The sequence below is a fragment of the Diadema antillarum genome, unplaced genomic scaffold (genome assembly GCF_040938485.1).
Source record: "Diadema antillarum isolate AM-2024a unplaced genomic scaffold, OU_Dant_1.0 seq00001039_RagTag, whole genome shotgun sequence".
NCBI classification, from domain to species: domain Eukaryota; kingdom Metazoa; phylum Echinodermata; class Echinoidea; order Diadematoida; family Diadematidae; genus Diadema; species Diadema antillarum.
Window position 1 is genome coordinate 508095 of NW_027271870.1, and position 21080 is coordinate 529174.

General features: G+C 39.9%; 1 protein-coding gene across 1 annotated transcript; it reads left to right on the plus strand.

Annotated features, from left to right (window-relative positions):
• The first annotated feature begins 443 nt into the window (after positions 1 to 443).
• On the plus strand, positions 444 to 19998 carry LOC139742946 (uncharacterized). The gene is made up of 10 exons (XM_071653454.1): positions 444 to 541; positions 7899 to 8177; positions 9190 to 9622; positions 10842 to 11119; positions 12743 to 12849; positions 14123 to 14197; positions 15379 to 15620; positions 16095 to 16244; positions 18020 to 18130; positions 18500 to 19998. The coding sequence occupies exons 2-10, from the start codon at positions 7905 to 7907 to the stop codon at positions 19996 to 19998; spliced, it is 3168 nt and encodes a 1055-aa protein (XP_071509555.1). The 5' UTR covers positions 444 to 541; positions 7899 to 7904.
• Positions 19999 to 21080: the final 1082 nt, after the last annotated feature.

A 21080-nucleotide genomic window follows, 5' to 3' on the forward strand; every position in this document is an offset into this window, starting at 1 on the left:
TATTTTGTTGTATTATATCATGGTATAGCTATTTATTTCAATTGTGTATTACTAGTAATGCATTGATATATAATATGAATATCAATATATTTCACCATTATAAAACACAAAAGCCTACAATTTCCAACATGAACACTGGTAGATATTTAAATGTCTAATGAAACTGCACATTTACGCAACATTGAACATTACATCAGAGATTAATATTCATGAAAGAACACACCGTCATTGGTGAACAGTTGCCGGTATCTTTCACGAATCAGCGCATGACTGTCCACATGAAAACGTATTTTGACAACACAGCTAGCGATCGATACAAAAAATCTTGAAGTGCATCGATGTCGATCCTGCGAATTGCGACATGTTACGTCGCCATACACACCGGCCTATGCGTGTATAGTATAGATGTTAGTACATTTGACCCATACACAACACACTCGTCTCAAATACTCTAGCACACATCATCGCTGTGTTTGAGCTGTGAAAGAATGTCAGCCGGCAGTGCTCAAGATTTTGAAATTGTCTTTATTATCACACGAATGTAAGTCATTTTTTTTTAAAGAAATGTATTGTGGCATACTCGTGAAATAGGCCCCACCACTGCGTGTCCATACAAATACTACGGCGGCTCGCCTGTTTATACCACAGAACTCTTACACATAGAAGAATCACTCGCCACCCGTTTTGTCGCCGTCGCTCGACTCATTGTCACGTGACGTCCGCCATTTTGCTTAGCGGAACTTTTTTGCGTGCAAATCCCAGCAGACGCTATCCACATACAGTGACTGCATGTTGTACCGTGTTTTTCTGACGTTCCGAGACCTTGAGCGAGGCATTAAAATGCCATATTGTGCGGCTGTAAACTGCACAAATCACTTGAAAAAAGGATTTGGAAACAGGTAAGTTTGACACCAAGCCATGATGAGAATAAGAAGTAGTAATTCCCCAAGTAACGTTACAATTAGGCGGATCGGTCGTATGTTGGCTTTCTTGTGAGCGCAGTAGCAAAGGTAGTCCCAGACACTGGATTTTGTGTTTGCCGTCGACATATCTGTTTACCACCAACTACTATGCAAAATAAAAAAGATCAATTAGATCTAGGCCTAATTTAGGCCCTGGGGCTATATTACACTCTGTACGTTGTGAGTTGGGGCAAACAGCTTTGTACATGAAAAAAGTGTAAATTTATGTAAATTTGAGCTTAGGTGTAAACTTTACACGTAGATTTATTCTTGTCTAGGTAGTTTAGAGTCACAGTACCAGTGGTGGGCCAGTGTCAGTGTCAGTGACAACACTATGGTCGTTTAGATACTAGATTGTCTAGACTGACTGTGTACTCTAGTATTAAAGTAACCCCAGGACATTGCTTTCGCAATATGCAAAATTTGTTATACATGTATTTGCGAGACTTGTCTTGCCTACATATTGTTGCCACGTTAACATTTCGTACTATACCATATAGTATGTTTTCACACTCATAAGGATTTCATTTTGAATTGTGCTTGAAGTGAACAAGTGCAAGTGAAATCTTGGATTATACAGTATTGCCTTTGGTATTTTTTTTTAATATTCTTGCCAGTGTCCATTATTCATGGTTTTATTTTGCTGCCATATTGTATGCTAAGTGATTGTACATACATTTGCTTTCATGATATACAATACATGTAGTTGTCTTATTTGTGACACTTGTTTTGCCTACATGTACATACTTTGAGATGCAGTGTAGTATGTTTTCACACTCTTTAGATTTCACCTTGAATTTCGTTTGAAGCAAATGGGTGCGTGTGAAATCTTGCATTATACAGATGTTCATGTATTGCCTTTAGTTGATATTGTTATGCCAAGAATGCATTTGATATTCTTGCCCGACAGTGTTCATTCTTTATGGATTTTATGTTGTTGCTATATTGCATGATAGTTGATTATACAGGCATTTGCTTTCGTGATATACAACATTTGTTGTATATCTGTGATACTTGTTTTGCTTACATGTTGCTACCAAATTATGTTTTCATACTACACAGTGTATGGGATAGTGTTTGTTAAACTCATTACTAAGGATTTAATCTTGAATCATGCTGAGCTAAGTACGAGTGAAATCTTACATTTACAAATGTATTGCCTTTAATACTGTTGCCAGGAATGCCTTTGGTGTTCTTTTCAGTGTTCATAATTCGTAGATTTATATTGCCATAGTGCATGCGGATCAACACAATATGTTTTCATACTATACCATAGTGTGTTTTTACACTCATTAGGATTTTCTTTTTGAATCACGCTTGAAGCTATCAAGGGCAAGTGAAATTGTGCACTATATTGATGTATTGCCTTAGATAATCTTGCCAGACAGTGTTCATTATTCATGAATTTTATGTTGTTGCCCTATTGCATGTCCATTATAGATGTATATGCATTTGATTTTGTGATTGCAATAGTTGTCACAAATTTGCGACACTGGTGGTCTTGCCTATCATTTGCATAATATGTTCCTGACGCATGTACTGCCTGTGATTATAGCCGCCGTATTAGGTATGATAATGGTACGTGTACTTCAAGCAAATGGTATATCACTTTACTGTGGTTGATTGTCAGCAATCAACTTTGACCTTGATGAATGTCAAATAAATTGTAAAAAATCAGGAAAATTAACTCTGTCCAACTTAACTTTCTGTTTTTTGTGGAAGACAATCTTGAAAGGAGTTCATGCTTGTAATGTGTGTGTGTGAGTGTGTGAATATATATATATATATATATATATATATATATATATATATTATGTATATATATATATATATATACATAGATAATTATATATATATATATATATATATATTGATTGAGTACCAGGTAGTCTACATGTTGGTGCAGCAATATCATGATATCGAAAGTAAAACAGAAACCAATTTCATGTTGATCACCAACAATTTATTTACAGCACACAAATATTTGAGCGATTCGCTCTTTCTCAAGTGTTGTTGCAAATCGCTCAAAAATGGTGTGGTGAAATAAATTGTTGGTGATTAGCATGAACTCGATTTCTGTTTTATTCATGTGCAGATATACAGTGTATACATGCCTATAGGCATATTGCTTCCTATACCAATATGTGCAATAGTGGTAACTACATTGTACTACACACTACTAATGATAATGATAACAGCAGGAATATAGATAATTAAGGTGATGTTGTCTTCCAAATTTCTCATATGTTGAACGAGTGTCAGATGGGGAAGATGTATTACATGATCATATCCACAAATCACTGATTTTTACAACTGGACTGACTGGAAATTTAATTTGACCTGTTTAATGGGAGAAAAATCAAAAGCACGAACACACATCTTCTTACAATATCATTGGAGGGGGAAAAATGCAAGACATAGGGGTGAGAGGGGTATCAGAAAAATGGCAGGACACAGACAAGGACAGGCGCGCGTCTTAGATTATTTTATACCAAAGCAGATCACGTCTCCGAAGTCAAATAGATCTATCCGAAAGGGGAAAAAACACCTGTTTCAATACAGACAACTTTCAGGGAAGAGTGTGAAATAAATAACATAAATGAGTACATGAATCTGTGGTCAACGCTGGATTGAGAAGTACCAGTTTGACAGTTTACAAGTTCAAGTAAATATCAAGGGCTATAGCGGCTGTCATACTGTCCGATCAGTGAGTTGACCGTACCGTACTCGCGAGGAGCTGCGGAGGTACCGCTAAGCAACATGGCGGCGTGTGCACTGAGGCGTCGCATCCGGGGTGCGCGGTGGCGACACCGAGCTCAGCGGGTTGTGAATGGGTATGATTCTTCTATGTGTAAGAGTTCTGTGGTTTATACTCGTGAATTCAGCCCCACCGTGTGGCGTTCATCGGTAGATAAGCACGGCGGTGGGGCTTTCTTCCACAGTATAATACTCGTGAATGCGGCCCCACCAAACGGCGTTTACGCGAGATGCATACGGCGGTGGGGCCGATTTCCACAGCATAGCATCTTTCGTCCTCCCTTTCTCCCGTTTTTTTCTTTGGTCTTCTCCTTTTTATTCTCGGAAGGACTCCCTAATGTCCCTTGACTAATTTAATGGCCAATTTAATCATAAATACAACCCTACCTAACCCTAAACCCTAACCCTAACCTAACCTTGCTTGCTAACGCACGGGTGCACGCGCACTGCGGTGGGGCCTATTTCACGATTTTGCCTGTATTGTAACGTAATACAGATTATCGTATCTTTATGGTGTTTGGTTTCGTCCATCACAATTTGTGATACTGTTTTCTAGCTGTATTTGTATCAGTCATGCTCAAGCTTCCGTGCACAGAAATCAGTATGTGGGACCGTTATCAGTTCTTGAGGTATGCTGTTACACGTTGCTGATGCTGCATGCTGCATGTGCTCTCGAGAGCGTCTGCCGTCTGTCGTAGCTGTCTAGTGTCTTGCGCATGCAATATGCCTGATTCAGCAAACACATGTTGAGATTTTGATGCTTGGAAGAGTCTTTGGAAAGCCTTCCACTTCCAGGCCAGTATCATAATTTACTAGACCTATAAAGAAACCCATTGTGAAATAGATGAACCTGGTTTAAAAGTGGAACGGAAAATGTACTTAAAATAATGTAAATTAACTGTAACCGTTTCTACTTAGGCCTAGCCCTCAAAATGTACAAGTTATTGATTTGATTTGAATGGAGTGGTTGCCTCGCCCTTAGTCGATAGAGCGTAGGCCTAGTTAGCGTGGTTAGGCAACCTGCACTTTAGGGGGCTGTACTACTAGTGTTGATACCTTTATCTGCGTATGCCATATGGTGATACATAATCCCATGTCATGAACCACCACGCACTGAGCAGCTGGTAAGCTTCTCGTATGGAATATGGAACACTGTTGACAATTCAAGTAAGGTCGCTAAAGACAAAGCTGTAAAGGCTGCCATACACTGCGATTATGATCAGCGATAGCTTGCGATGGATTTCAAGGCACCATTGAGTGATATTGCATGCTGTTGCCACGGACGGTATCTGTTGCATTATTGTCTAGTTCCACATGCCATATGCGCTTTATACGCCCCTCACACTTAAGGGGGTATCTCACTGAGCGGCGAACGTTTGCGAACATAGCGAATTTGGGATTTCGCCAGGGTTCGTAGGAGGGTTGCAAAAGGTTCGTTAACAGTCGCAAGAAAGTTTGCAAACGGTTTTTATTGTCGCAAACAGTTTTTCTTGTCGCAAAGAAATTTTGAACATGTTCAAAATTTCTTTGTGAACCTTTGCGAATTTGTATTTTTGCTAACAGTTGCAAACGTTCACAAAACACTCGTAAGAATTCGCAAACGGTTGTAATACGGTGTCGCTAACATTTTTATTTGATTCGCCACTGCTAGCGAACGATAACCATATGGTTCCTACATAAAAGCTTCTGAAACAGACAAGGTTCCACTCTAAGAAAGTTCTTGAAGCTCTTGTCATCTCCATCATGATTGTAATTGCTGCAAAAGCTTTTCATAATGACCAAAGTCTGTCCCCTGCAACAACCACTCTCTGACCCAAACAGTCTTTCTTTTCTTCTTCCTTTCTTGTTTTTCTTTATTTTCTTTCTCTTATGCTCCACAATAGCTGTAGCAGCAGCCTGACAAAGCAGCTCTTCAAGGATAGCAACACGTTGAGCCTCTTCTTGGCAGAAATTTATTTCCATATACTGGAAATCCATCTTGAACGTTTGTCACAAGAGATCTGAATTCAGGGGAAGGTTTTACGTTCATTTTATGGGTCTGACTACACATAATCGCCTGGTACTTTTCTAGGTCCAAGAACATTCGCAAATTGTCGCAAAGGATTTGCAAACAGTTGCTAATATTTGCAAAACTGTCGCTAACATTTGCAAAATTGTCGCTAACATTTGCAAAATTGTCGCTAATATTTGCTAACATTCGCTAATCGTCGCCACCTGTGTTTCGCAAACATTTGCTGAAGTGTTGCTAATTGTCGCTAAACATCGCTAAAAGTCGCTAACTGTCGCTAATGGCAGAAGCGAACTTTGATTTTTCGCAAACATTCGTAAAAAAGTTGGCGAATCTCAAATTCGCTACGTTCGCAAACGTTCGCGGCTCAGTGAGATACCAGCTTAAAGATTTCTTGCACGATATGATGTTGCATAGGAGATTGCCAGATGGTGTACAGTGTGCAGAGGTTTTTGATACAACAACCTGTGATTTTTTAACATCCTAGCTAGCAACAACAATGTAGCTATTTTTGTGCCTCCATCATTCAACAGCTGCAAACCATCCCACACAGATGAGGTGTGTGTGTGTGTGTGTGTGTGTGAGGATTTGGTGGCTGCCTGTGTGTAATTTTTTTTGAATTGTTGTATTCTCAAAGGAAATGGAATTAATAAAAAGATCACTGAAAAAAAAAAATATCGATAGCTACATGTACGTAGTCAATAACAGCTAACAGGCAGATCAGTATAAGATTTTGTGAGTTTTTTGTTTTTTTTTCATTGTTTGAAAGAATGATATCGCCAAGGACAGTGGATATATGCCCCCTGCAATAGGTTAATTAGTGATCCCCTGACTTGAGACACAGTGTATATTATTCATTCATTTGAAATCATATGAAGGTTTACCACTGTTGAGTTGCGTTGAAGGGCAGTTAGAGCAAGCAGCGCGGCATACATTTAAAGATTTTGTTATACACACTGTGACACACACACTTTATCCCAACACGAAATCCCACATACATGCACACAGTACCTGAACATGTGCTGTCAAACCCATTCATGGTGCCTAATACATGTACATGTCGTAGGCACTCCAATTCACATGCACTGCTCGATTAGGGTAATATTCAACATATTTTCACTTTTCTCACATAATAGAATTTGAGCACTTGACTTGCCTCTTTCAGGAGGTAGGGGAAATATTACCCTTACCATACAGCAGTAACAAGTTGAGGGAATGTGCACTTATAAACAAAAAAAAAGAAGGAAATTTTGTGGAATATTTTTTATATATCATTCTACGTATGTGACATCACAATTTGAGGTAGTCTTCTCATCCAGCGATTGTGGCACTGAAATTTCAAAAATTCGTACTGATTGTCTGATGTTCCTCAAACTGATGTGTTCTACTGATATTGCTGCATTCACTCAATCCACATGTATATTAGAGTACCGGTACTTTTTATTGTTTGTGTGGCAGCCCTTCCAAAACACAGTGCATAACTGCATAGGTTATCTTGGTGTATGTGGCATACTGTAAACATCAATATTTTCAGGTGATTAGTTTTTCGTGCTGAGTGACTCAAAAACATATTTGCATTTTTTTTTTTATTAGTGCTGTGCAATTGTCATCCCATTCAATATACAACATGTAAGGAGAAAATTGTGAAGATATTTTTGCAGGTTTTTAGAATTCGCGCTAGCCAGGAGTAGGGCAAAATATACGAAAATTAATGTACCTCGAAAATTTTTGCATTTGCAGTAAATTCTCACTTTGAGTATTACAGTGAAGTGATCAGACAGGATTTCTTAATAATATCTGGGCATGTGTAACATATATAAGAATGAGACCAACGCTGTAAGATTTCCATTCAGTACTAATTACTTCATAGAAATGAATTCATTGTTTAATAACAATGTGTGTAGATGTTTCTTCTTCTTCCTCTTTTTTTTTTCGGGGGGGGGGGGGGGGCATTGGAGGGGGATTTAGCTTCTTGTCCTTTTTCGTTTTTTCTTTTTCTCATTAATCTTCTCTTTTAGTATTTTGGTATTAAAGTATACAAAAACAAAATATATGATTAACACCCTTCTTCATGATATTGAATTTACCCCCTCTGATATTGAAGATATTTCATAAAAGTTTTTGTACTAATTGTTAAATTGATTTTGCAATTTTTTTTTCTTGCCTTACAGAGCACAATGAGACGCTCCAAAATCAAGCCCAGCATCAACTTAGCATCGCGGCGTTCAGTTTCTTCAACCCCGCAGCCAAAAGAGAAGTCCACTCCAGCCGCACCAAAGTTAGGAAGCCCTCCAGTGGTAGGGCCAGTCCCCTCGGCAACATCTGTTACAAGAGATGGTAGCTGCCCAAATAAAGCACTGGTGGCAAAGGACTACTCCAACAAAGGGTTGGACGCAGCCAGAGCAGTCAACATCCAGCCAGATGGAAACATTCAGAAAGTTAATGAGCAGGTATTGTCTGCTGGGAATGGCATTTGTAGCAGCTAAGAATTTTTGTGTGGATGACTGTAAGGCATGAATGTTTTAATGTCTGCCTTTTCAGAGAATGAACAAGAACATGAATTAACTTGAAAGGTTCCTGTAAATGTACTGTAAAACGAGGAATGTTCATGGCATTTTAATTTTGCAAATTTCGCGAGTGCCAAGATTCGCGAAATTAAAGTGCAAGCGAAAGTTCTTGTCTACACTATATGCATTGAATGCCAGAGGCAGTTCGCGAAAATTTCATGCTGCAAAAAAGGCTGTCGGCTCCAATTCGTGACAAATTCACGCCGCGAATATATCATGTTTTGCAGTACATTGACCTCTATTGATGCCTTTTGGTCTGTACATAACCAAATCGAGAAATACTTCATGAAAAATATATTTTCTCTTTTTTTTGCACCCTGTCAAGCCCCACCCCTAAAAATCTTCCAGATTATCTTTATTCATATTCCAGTTGTGACATCATCCTCCTGTAACACTTGAGCTGAAAGATAGACAGTTATGTGCCGTACCATTGCATTCATAGATATTTCAAAAATTGTGAGAAACATTTGTATAAATATGAACGTGCGATGCTATTGTGTGTAAGAGCAGGTATCAGTAATAGCAATGGATGGTAAGGCACATAACTGAGACTTCATTTGTTGCTGCACTTGGTTTGAATTAGTAACAAGAAAATTGTGGTGAGCCAATAAAGATATGCAGATATTTCAATTGAGTGATACCGCATTAAAGCATGTTGTCCTTCCAAGACTTGCCTGTTAAAATTTTTGAAAACATAGAATTCTCAGGTAATGGGAAATGGCAAAGGAATCATTTGATACCACAATGATATGCAAAAGATATAGATATGAAGTTTAGAATAGTGTGAATTTTACAGTGATTTGATAAGCTGTGTAATTGTTAATAAATGCTAAGATTGACTTTCATTAGATATCAATTTTCTGGATGTAAGACCTTGCTGTCTTAACTGTTCTAGATACAGAATGGAGTCAGTGAGGGCGAAAACATCCCACCACCCTCTGTGGAAGTGCAGCAAGCCAGCCACAAGGGGTCAGCTCCCGCCAAGCCCAAGGAAATTCAGCCGTCCGTCCAGCCTTTGGTAGCCCCTTTGTCATCGTCTCAGTCCCCCACCTCCAAGGAGGCCACGCCACCTCCAGACAGCAGTGGCAGCACTGGAAAGAGTGCACCATCAGCCACACGAAGGAGAAGGTTTGCCGCAGTGCCCAACCTGGGCCAGCCGCGGTTGAAGAGTGTAGCACCCAAGGTGCAGAGTGCTGACCATGCAGTGGGACGTCAGGGACCCAAGCCAGGGGACCAGACCAAGGACCTGGAGGGCCAGGAGGGAAGGACAGTCATGGCACCTCCTCCTGTGCAGAGGGTGCTAATGGCATCCAGTGCCCAAAAGAGATGTGAGTTGGATTAAAGGCATTATCTATCATTTGCAGATGAAACAAAAACCCAGCATTCGAGCTTCAAAATAGTTCTAGCATGTGAGTTAGAGCTAGAAACAACCCATATAAACATTTGAAGCAGTATAATCGATGTTAGGTATTGTTGAATATACAAAATGTGAACAATAGTTATAGTAAAGATGTTTCCAGACTAAACTGTCTACAGTCAAAGGTATCAAACAGAATTATAATATTTACTTTCAAAGAACAAAGGTAGCAAAAAAAGCTGCTGAAAACTGCTTATCCAATAGTGGCGAGCCAATGGAGTAAAATGGAGTCAAAAGGGGCCTGACCTTTCAATCCAATATCATTATCATTATTGTTGTTATTGCCACCATTTTTGTGTACAAATATATACTTTGATGTATATTGTTTGATTACTTGCATTTGCTGGTTGACATTCATGTTCATTTTGTTGCCTCCTCTTGGTACACCTTTTTAGGGCTTGCTGTTTTGTCAGCCCCTCCCCCCTTCCCCTTGCTGTTACTATTTCACTCTTTTCCTTTCTTTATCTCTCTGTTGTTCCTTATCTTGTTTGATGTTGCCTCCCTATTCATCCTTTTCCTTCAATGGTTGCCCCCTTGGTCCTAAGGATCATTACTGACCCTCTTCTGCCTTTTGTCTGTCCGCCCTCCTGCTCTAATCCCCCTCCCTTCACCTCTTGGGCTCCTTGCCCATGACCTCCTACCCTCTTCTTTTGTTTTCTTTGTTCTGTGTCCCTAGCCTGTCCCTGACTGTTCCTGTTGTGTGAAGTCCTTATATGTGATTGCTTTCCCTGCCTGTTTGTCATTTTGCCTCTGACAAAGATTTTACTAGGATCAAAAGCTAAGGCCCCTTTTGACTCAAAAGAACAAATGTGATACAGTTTTTTCAGTGTATCTTCTGTATAATGGACTTTCTCGGAAGATCTGAAATCCATTGCAAAAAAAAAAATAGTAATAAATTGATGAGCGTGTAGTAATGTGTGTCATGGTTTCTGCCAGACTATAATATCAAACTATAACATGACACTACATGCAAACACAATGTTCACTATCTATTCCCTTCAGAGGAAAGATATTACAAAACATTAATATTGCAACAGCTAAAATGCCCCAAAGCAGACAGAGTTTATTCAGAGAAGAAAGTGCATTTTACACTTGTCCTACTCTCCAATTTCTCCCCACCCCATAAACAGCTGAATCATCAAGACTGCATGCATTGACCCCAGGCATCGCCAAGCCAGCAGAAACCATAGAAGACACGGACTCAGGCACTGTGCAGGCTTCCCCGCAAACCACACCCTCCTCACAACCCACACCAGCCGGAGATACCACAATGGCTGTCACCAACACCACCACTCCCAGCGTGGGCGGACAAGAGGGTGAAACCAGGCGCCCCGCACCCCAGCAGAGCTCTCTGCCTAATGTGTACACCAAGAAGCTCAAGGAACTCAAAGATCAGATGGATGAAGATGTGAGACTTCTTCCCTTGTTGATCTTTGTGTAGGACAGAATTCTTAAGATTCCCTGCTGTTGATACTTGTGAAGGACACAGTTCCCTGCATTTCTGTCTGTTGTTCTTTTTTGTGGGACACAACTCCCTGCATTCCCTGCTGTTGATCTATGTATGGGGCACAATTCCCTGCATTTCTGTCTGTTGTGCCTTGTGTGGGACACAATTCAATTATTCCCTTTAATTGATGATGCAATAGTGTGCTCATTGAGCATTTAACAGTTTGGGGTGACCACTTTTGCATATTTTCACAAAATAGAGATATTAGTGGGTGCACATTTACAAATTTGATCATATGATGGTGTCATGGTCTCACAAGTTTCTCATTGACCTGTATACCAGTTTTCACTGTATACTAATTTTCAGTAAATTTCCCTGTTTTACCACAAGTTTAATAAAAAAAGAAATGTTTCTGGTGTGCACCAATATTGTTAGATTAACCTGGCAGCAGTGACTTTTATGGAGGAAGGTTGGTAATTAACAAGCATCAACCAAAAACAGGAGTTTTTTAAATATATATGGGCAGAGGAATTGTAGAGTTTTGAGTGGATTACACGCCATCACCTTAGATTCAATGTTGTCGCATCCAAGATCATTACGTAGTAAAAATATGTGAAACTTTAAGATAACATAACTTTTAAGATTTTAAGTCCAAATTTGAAGTTTGAGGGAAATTCTAATTTTTTCGTTCTTCTGATTTTCACTCCACCTACTTTTAAAGCCAATTCCAATAAATGTTGACTCGAGTTGTGCATTCACTCTGTCTAGACCTCACATTCACTATCAATGATTAGGGAGCTATGAGACGTAAATTGCTAATCAAGCGTCTTTTGTAGTGAGAGCGTACGATACAATAAAAGAAAGGGCATTCACCACTTGCGTTTGTGCTAAAAGTCACGCATTAGTTTATCAGTAGGCGGTAGTGCCACACACTTGCACTTTGCCGGAACAGGAAATGGGAAGTTTTCATCAAAATGCTCCCTTACGTCTGTTTCAAACTGTTTCGCTATTGCTTTCTGTATGTGTTATATATTCTACAGTCTGCAGATATTGTTTCTTTTCTTGCTCCAGAAATGACCGTCTTACCTCATTATATTGGCAACTCTGAATTTTAGTGTTTATCCTAAGTGCATATCCTGAATTTGACAAAAAAAATGATGATGACATCTGCTCAAAAAAAAAAAAAGAATCACAAAAGTTTCACATTTGAGAGAGAAAGATAAACCTTTATGAAAATGTGTCTCCTGTTTAAGAATCAATCATATATTGTAAAATTAATAGGCTTTTTGAACTTGTGCAACTGTAGCAAAGAATTGTAATAAGGAAATACAAACTAAAAAGGCTCACTTGAAAGATAATCTTTTACTGTAAAGTATGAAACACTAACAATAAATGGCAATGATCATGATAAAAGGAATACAACTGCAAACCACAAGAATGTGAATTCTTAGACTTTATAAAATATTACTGGGTAGTCATGTGCATTACATGTCGAGATCCTGACACCATCACTTGCCTTGCCTTTGTTTTGACTCACGTATGTTTGATCTGTTCATCTGTCCATCTGTCTGTCTGTCTGTGTAGACGCCGTCCAAGAGGAGGAAACGGTACGCGAGGAGCAGCAGTCCTGACCGGACCAAGATGACCATGAGTGACCTCATATACTACAACCCAAAGACCAATCGCATGAAGTAAGGTTCCCTTATTATGCAATATTTGAGCACCAGCTCTCAAATTTCCATGATACCTACTCCATACTTACCTCATTAAATTGATGTGTACATGTCATAGAAAATCATTATTGTTAATTTTTTTTTAGTTACCTATCACATTTAAAAAGTGATTGGCCCATTATTCAGTGAACTACTAAATTTTATGAGATTTATCTGTGCAGTTCATAAATGTAATCTGAAAAGATATGTTTACTAATTTATTCAAATTTTGTGCATACAACAAAGATTGTTCCTGACAGCCAGAAAGATTGCAAAGGCTGCCTGACATAGTGACAGGTGATACAAGCAAAGTGCATTCTATGCATTGAAATGCTGTGATTATGTATGGCTTATTACAAGACTCCTCGAGGATAAATGTGCATAAATTTGAATACACTTACTGACCTTATTCAGTGTCTAAATGAGAGCAGCTTTATTTTATATCGTAATGGTACTTGATGTCTTATCTCATCAGCAACAGTATATGAAAGAGCTCCTTTCCAAAATAAGCTAAATTCATTTTTCGTCAGATTGGACTTTTTGACAGAAATAGATTAATTCTTTGTAGTTCTATACAGTAAAATCTTCACATGATTGAAATGCTTGAGAGAAAATGGAGAAATTGGGAGATGAAAGATGAGTTTTGTTCCAAAAGGGGATAGACTCATTTCTGTTTTGTTCCAAAAGATGCTAAATCTAGCAGGATCCACTCGGGAAACCCTTGTGCGTGCTTGACAGCACTTTGACCCCCCAGAGGAGGGCTAGGCTGGCTAGCTTTCCTGCCTGTGTGGTTTTCACATATTTGTCGATTATTTGCTGTGAAATATTTCATTTTCCTGCATATAGATTCTCTGGAGAGATGGGAGGAAATAGAAGAATGTATAGGGATAACAAATCATCTCAGAAAAATACACGTAATCACCAAAACTAGTGAACAAAACATCATTTACATGGTGTACGTTACGGTGCTACAATTTGTTGTTCGAAAAGATGCTAAATCCACAAAATAAAAAGAAAAAGTACTAAGAACTGTAGAAATCAGTGTAGACACTTTTTTTTTTTTCTGAGGCATATTTTCTTTATTCCATCATAAAGTACTAAAGGGACAAAAAGTCATTGCATAAAAACATTTGTACGCATGCAAAATGAAAGTTCATGTTTTTTTTTTCCCTACCGTCAAAAGTGGATTTAGCACCTTTTTGAAAGGAACTCTTCATATGTATGTCACAACTTTTTTGTTTTCCTGTGGCAGGATGTCTGAAGCAGAGAAGTTGAACAGGAAGGCCAAGGCTGAAAACAACACGAAAAAGAAAGTCACGTTTGCTGAGTAAGTTTTGCCAATTTTTTGACAGGAAGAAAGTAAGGGTGGAGTGGGTGAAATAGAAAGCGATTTTTACATGGCACAGAATCAGTTTTTGATTAACTGTAATGATTTTATGTTCTTATCCCTTATTATTTTTACCATTTCCTTTGACCCAGTTGGGAATTCATGCAGACTTGTTCAAAAATCTGTTGAAGGAAAATCTTCTTGCAATAATAAAATCCCTTTGTATCTGTGTTTGTGATACCAGAGTATGTCTGTACATCATAATTGCACACAAATATTGGCATCGTAAATATAAGCAAAAATACATTTTTGGTGTGTGAGTAACGTGCTTAAAAAACTAATATCACTGAAAATGTAGTGAATTTCTGTATGATACTAATACATGAATAGATTTTATGGTACAATTTAAAAGAAATTGTGATCATGCATCACAACAAAAAAACAACAACAGAAAGCCGCCAGACATGGATTCTTAGATAAGGACAGATTCTGAAAGAGCGGACTCTAAGCTTTAAAATGATGTATAACCCAATACAACTGGGCTCTCTCAACCTGTCTACATAATGGAAAGAAAGTAAACACTCTGGAAGAGTGTTTACTAAGAATAGAGGCTTTGAAATGTATGGTCTATTCAAGTGCTTAATCTCACCAAGGTGTGCTCTGTGCAATGAATGGGACCAAAACAGGACGTAAAACTCTGTGACAACCACAATGAAGGGATTATCAGATTAAGCTGAAATTTTCCACACTCATTAAAGCTTATTCAAGTCAAGACTGATACCAACGTTCAATGTTAGACTTAGCACTCTTCTTTCAAAAGTTATTAGAGTTGAAAGTGAATAGTGTGTAAAGGGTTTTAATTATGAAATGAACATGGGCCTCTAAGATATACCTAATCACACTATTCTAAAGAATAGTGTTCTGTAATAACTACTACAAAGACTATTTCCCATTCGTTTTATAGACCCAAACTTTAAGATTACATAGAAGAAGAATTGCTCTGACTTTCCTTTCAGAAAATATTAAAAAACTGAAGATTGACTAGGTTCACCCATTTCACCTTTTTTGAGTCACGTGAAATCAGGGTGTGTGACTTTTTTTTTTTTTTTTTGTCGTGCACGGTAAAAAATGGTTTTGTTTATTTTGGAATGACTTCATTGTTCTACCCCTCGTGACAATAGGGAAGATGAGGAATCCGTTGATGATGTGGACGGTGATTCTGCCTCTACTGACCCAATGGCGCCACAGGTCAAGATTGGCCCTGACGGCAACATCATCATTGACCAGAGCACGTTGACCGTGGAGGCCTCGCCGGCTAGGGCCTTCGACATTGGCGACACAGAGATCGTGCATGAAGACTCATCCACCACAACGTATTCCAGCTTCCTCAAACGCAAGCGTACGCCGGTCTGGAAACCGAAAGGTATCCTGCGTGCATGCACTCAGTTTCTGTGGTCTGCGTCGCGATATGAGAAATATATTTCTTCAATTCTTCTTGTGATCCATTTGGGAACTGAGCTTGAGATGGCATGGTCCAATGCCCAGACATTAAGTCTGAGTAAATTCTGTATTAAATCATTCATCAAGATGTTAAATGAATCACCACAACATGTGCAATCAACCTCACCTAAGATGACACCGCAGAAGTCCAAAAATTGTGTTAACAGTAGTCGAAGAAAAATTCTACCCTGAGGGATATTAGCATGTGTTAGATATATTGCATAAGTTAAAATTCATTAAGTCAAGGAATTTTCTCCAGTCCCTTTGTGTATAACTTTAGACAAGGTTGACTGTACTTATTCAGTCGTTTATGACTGCATAACACTTACATGTTATAGATTAATACAGTTGTGTCAGCACAGTAGTAAGATGGTCCATTGTCTTGTGTTCTGAACAGAGACTGCAAGGTTCTACAAGGCCCTGAGTGCCGTCGGAACCGACTTTGGCACCATCACGGCAATATTCCCGACACGGAGCCGGGCGGAGATCAAGCGAAAGTTCAAAAGAGAGGAGAGACTCAACAGGAGGAAAGTTGATGCAGCTCTGTGTAAGTAACAAGTATTGTGTAAAGCCTGTAAATCACTACATTTTTGAGCGATCCTTAACTTGGCAACTCATTTTGATGATGTCCCTGTTTCCATTTCAGTTGGCTTTCTTTTTCTTCTTCATTTTTTGTAGTTTCTTGACTTTTTCTAGTTTCTTGTAAATTCACTGAATGGAACATGTCATCTAATCTTTCTCTAGTCTAGCATTTTTAAACTTTGGAGTCAGCAATTGAATAAGGATGAGATGATGATATCTGCAGCAAAATTACCTCAAGATTTGATGGGATAAGGAGGGCTCCACGTTAACAGTGGCCCGGCGGCCCGGGATCACTAAAAATTTATGTTGGGCCACCAAATTTTCAACTGGTTATCTTTTGGTGGCCTGGTCAAGCACTTAAGATTCAAAATTGATCATTGTGTTTCCATTTATTTGGGGCCACTGCATTTCTTTTTCAGGCCACCAGAATTTCAGATTTAAATATTCTAGTGACCTGTATGGGCCACCAGAGAAGAAAAGTTAATGTCTAGCCCTGGATAGGGCATATCAGTGCTGGCTTAAAATGAGGCATTCTACCAGTGTTTATTTACTTGTCTTGGAAAAGGAATGAGTACCAAAGAGTGTTTGAAAAGTAGAAGCGAGAAATGTTTTCACCCCACCTTCTCTGTTATGAGATTTTAAAAGATTGTTTATGGACTCATGTCCTTTTAAATGTAGTAGTGTTTATATTTCAATGTGCCACTCCTTTCAAAGTTTGTAAGACTTTTTGCAGAGAGTTTTTAAAAAAAAAAGGCAAGTTAAAAAGGCAACTGTGATTTTAAATCTGTGCACTTCTTCTGGCCGGGATTGACTTTTGTTATGTGTGTTTAGAGGTGAAATTTCATCTCATTTAATGAATAAACTAGATAAGCACTCTGAGAGTGCAGACCTCCTCCAAGTAGGTTTTCCCACCACTGTCTGATCATGTTCTTCCATAGAGATCAGTGAGATCCACTCATACATTCATGCTGAAAATAGCCCACTTTCCCAATATAGAAACCTTTTGTTACATCATCAACTTTCAGCTGCGTGGCGCCTCACTCTAGCCCTAGCAGAAATTAAGAGTATGCACTTTAGTGCACGCATACAAACCTCGTATACTCGCAGGTTGAACTCCCAAGTTCGTTGACCTACCTGCCAAAATATCGAAAATCCTTCATAAAGTCCATAAAAATTCCCGGATCACTACCAAAATTTAATCATCTGTTACTTGTGTCATTTTCAACCTTTCCTGTAGTTTCATCTAAATCCTTTTACAACTTTTTGAGTTATTTTGCACACGGACAAACAAACCAACAAACCAACGGCGATGAAAACATAACCTCTTCCCGTGGCAAAGGTAACAAGCAAAATTTACCCTGACATTTTGTTGGAGTTAAAATGAATCTTCTGACTGCTCAGACAGACAGTGGCTTCCAAACCCTGATCATCACAGGCACAAATGCACCTGAGGAATTATTGTGTCTATCCATAGAAAATTGGTAGCTCTGAATAATTATAGCCAGTTGCAAATCCAGCTCTTGAAAAACCCTTGATGTTACTGTTTTAAACTTCTCCATAATTGCATAAAGGGGGCCCCCCTAAACATGCCATGATTTGATGCTGTGGCAAGTTAACTTCCTTTCGAGATCCTCACCAGTGCACTTGGAAATGAGATACTCTACCTTTCAAGACACACCTTCTGTGGACTAATGTACTTACCACCTGATATTTTGTATGTTTGTTTGTTTGTGTTATTAGCGGAGCGCAAGGAGCTGGATATGTCTCTCTTTGACCCACCTTCAGATTCTGAGGAGGAGGAAGAGGAGGCTAGTGGGATGACTGCCAAGAAACGCAGATCTACGAGAAGGAGTAAGTTTCAGCATCTTGTACACTGTGTGTCTTATCTAGGAACCTCCTCTTTTTTCTGTGTCTTTTTTTACCTCATTGTAGTCCATAACACAATCGTCTCATCCTTTTGGACAAGGAACAAGTGCTGCAATTAGAATTAATGTAGACTGAAGTACATGTAGCCACTAGTCTATCAAAATTAAGTTGCTCTGTCAGGAATATGTAGGAGAGAAAATGAAAATTCAGCTTGGCACCGATAACTTCAACAACTTCTACTTCTACTTGTGGCATTTCAGGCAGATGTGATGGTGACATTGTTTTGTGTATGGTTCTTGTTCTTTGCTGTTTCTTCTGCAGAGCAAGTAGAGAAGGCACACACTGATGAGCCAGTTGGTAAGGAGGATGGAAGTAAACCAGACGCCGATGTCAATGAGACGATGTCGGTGAGGTCCCAGGAATCCGATGAAGAGAGTGAGGATGCCCTTGCTAACATCCTGAGCACTACACGATCTGGACGTCAGCCCAAGCCGAGGACCTCTTTCACCATCGAGATCCCGCCCAAGCAGAACCGGAAAAGGACCCGGGCGTCGCCGAGCCAGAAGCCGAGCGCCATCGTGTATGACTCCTATGCAGAGCACAGGCTCAAGCGCTTGGAGAGAGAACGGGAGGCAACACTCAGGCTCAAGATGTTAGCTGGCGGCCAAATAATTGAGGAAGCGGAGGATGGGATGGATGATGAATCGGTAATGAGAAGTGAGGCCGCCTCTGACGTGACGAGTGAGGTTGCCAGTGAGAAGGATAATGAGGAGGAAGAAGAGATTGGTTCGAGAGACCCGGCTGCTCTCACTAGCAACCTGGAGCCAACAAGGATCGTGGGGATGCCTGGACTCGATGCGGGTTCTGCCAACACTTCTTCCCTTCCTGCGAATTCACCAGGAGCAAATGCTGCGGTGAGCACCAGCAAGAAAGTCATGCTGATGATCACCACTCCAGATGGCAGACAAACCATTGTGCAGGTTAACCTGACGTCTACTCCCGAATCTTCAAGAGCACAGCCTAGTGTTGTAGGGGTTGCTAACCAAAGGGGCCGCATTCAAACTAGTCCTGTTACAAGTGTTGCTAGCACAAGGGATGTAGGAGCGGTCAGAGTCAGTCCCACCCCCAGAGATATTGGAGAGTGTCCAAGCACCAGCAGGTCATCAAGCCCTCTGTCCAGTCCTGCCACACGCTTGACCACCCTCACAAATGTTTCATCTCCGTACCAAAGAACTCCACTGCATACTCCCAAAATCCGAACGGTGGTGGCCACAGGGGTGACCCAGCCCTCCAAACAGTCCAAAAATGTCACCGTGGCAAGGATTGTCGATGGGAAGATTGTGTTTGGTCCTCCGGAAGTGTCCCCATCACCGCAGCCAGAGCACAGTGCAGTGGCAGGCAGGTTTGATAGTGCCTCTCCTATGTGTGGAGATATACATACGCCAAGGGACCAGGACCTGTTGGACAGAACTCCATTGCAAACATTACCCAGCCATGTATTACAGCCCCAGACATTGCCGAACACGTCAGCAACTCTGGATAGCCCCATGGAGTCCACATCGACCCTGTCGTCCGGGGCGCTGCTTGACGAGCAGATGTCGGTGCCGCCAATGCCGATGGCAGCGGTGTCGGATCCCGCCGACCAGTTCTTGGCCGGGGGGATGCTGCCAGACCTTGGGGTCAACATGTCCTTTGACAGCAACCTGGGCGTGGTCGCGTACGAGGAAAGCATCGCCACCATGGGCGATCCCATCGTAGCGCAGCAGGTGGATGTTGCCAGCAGCAATGCGCTGACACAGAGAACTAGACACAGACACGAATCCAATGGACCATTCATTCCACCAATGAAATGAAAGATTTAGCTAGTCTCTCTTGCAAATTGTCGCGTACGTGAATATGCAACCTTTATGATGCTGAATTTGGCAGAACATTTCATAGTGTGGATGCATCATTCCATTGGAGAATGTTTTATGACATGCAAAACTGCCATTTCTATATTTGTGATCTGTTGAGTTTGTATTCAAGAGCATGAAGGAATGCTGGAGAAAACTATGATGAATATGCAAGAATTTGTGGTTTACACAGACATGTTCCATCTACATAGGTAGGTTTTTTTTTTTTTGATAAACATATTGTCATGTCATTGTGAAACCCAAACCCGAGTGCACAAAGATGCTATTTGATTGCTGCTGTGTATGTTTTGTTTTGTTTCTTTATCCGGTGCAATATTGTTTGAAAAGTGGCATTTTTAGACTCTGCTTTTTGTGATTTAAAAATACACGTTTTCCCCACTTGCAAGTTCTGAAACACAACCTTTGTCAATCACATGATAATCTCAGATGATTTTGTGACCTGTGCTCAATGAACTTAACATATGTGTCTACCGGGAGATGGTGTCTTTCACCTAGGCGGAATTCTTCCCAAGTCAATTTCATTTTATTGTGTTAGCTTGAAACAACAAATATCAATGCCATGTGTGATGTAATGGCCTTGTGAAAGCACACAATGAATTCATATCTCAGGGACATAATTGACAGCCCAGTTTAAAACCCACAAAAAGTCACAGATTAGAATTCTCTGTAGAGGACCAAAGAATGTCATTTGAGTTGACGTCAAAGTTTTTTTTTAACTGGGAGAGTAAGCTTTTCTATACCTACTGTCAAAATTTGGCAACTTCAAGCAAAACCGAAATCAAGATATCAACAGTTTTTCTGGACCATGTTTTTGCAGACAGTTGCTGCTTTAACGTTGAAACAGAACATGCTTTCATTGCTCCTTATCCACAGTAGGTCTGAGTGACCCTTATCTTTAAATCCTCATTTCTCCCTTTTCTCTGGAAATGCACTTCCTAACTCTCTTTATTTCAATCCCTTTCGAATGGGTTTGGATGGTCCAATTTTAGCAAGTTACATATCATTCTAAAGTTTACAGCTTG

Coding starts and splice junctions, on each gene's coding strand:
- LOC139742946 (XM_071653454.1), top strand. CDS start 7,905: ATGAGACGCTCCAAAATCAAGCCCAGCATCAACTTAGCATCGCGGCGT. Junction 8,178..9,189: donor TTCAGAAAGTTAATGAGCAG/GTATTGTCTGCT, acceptor TAACTGTTCTAG/ATACAGAATGGAGTCAGTGA. Junction 11,120..12,742: donor AAGATCAGATGGATGAAGAT/GTGAGACTTCTT, acceptor CTGTCTGTGTAG/ACGCCGTCCAAGAGGAGGAA.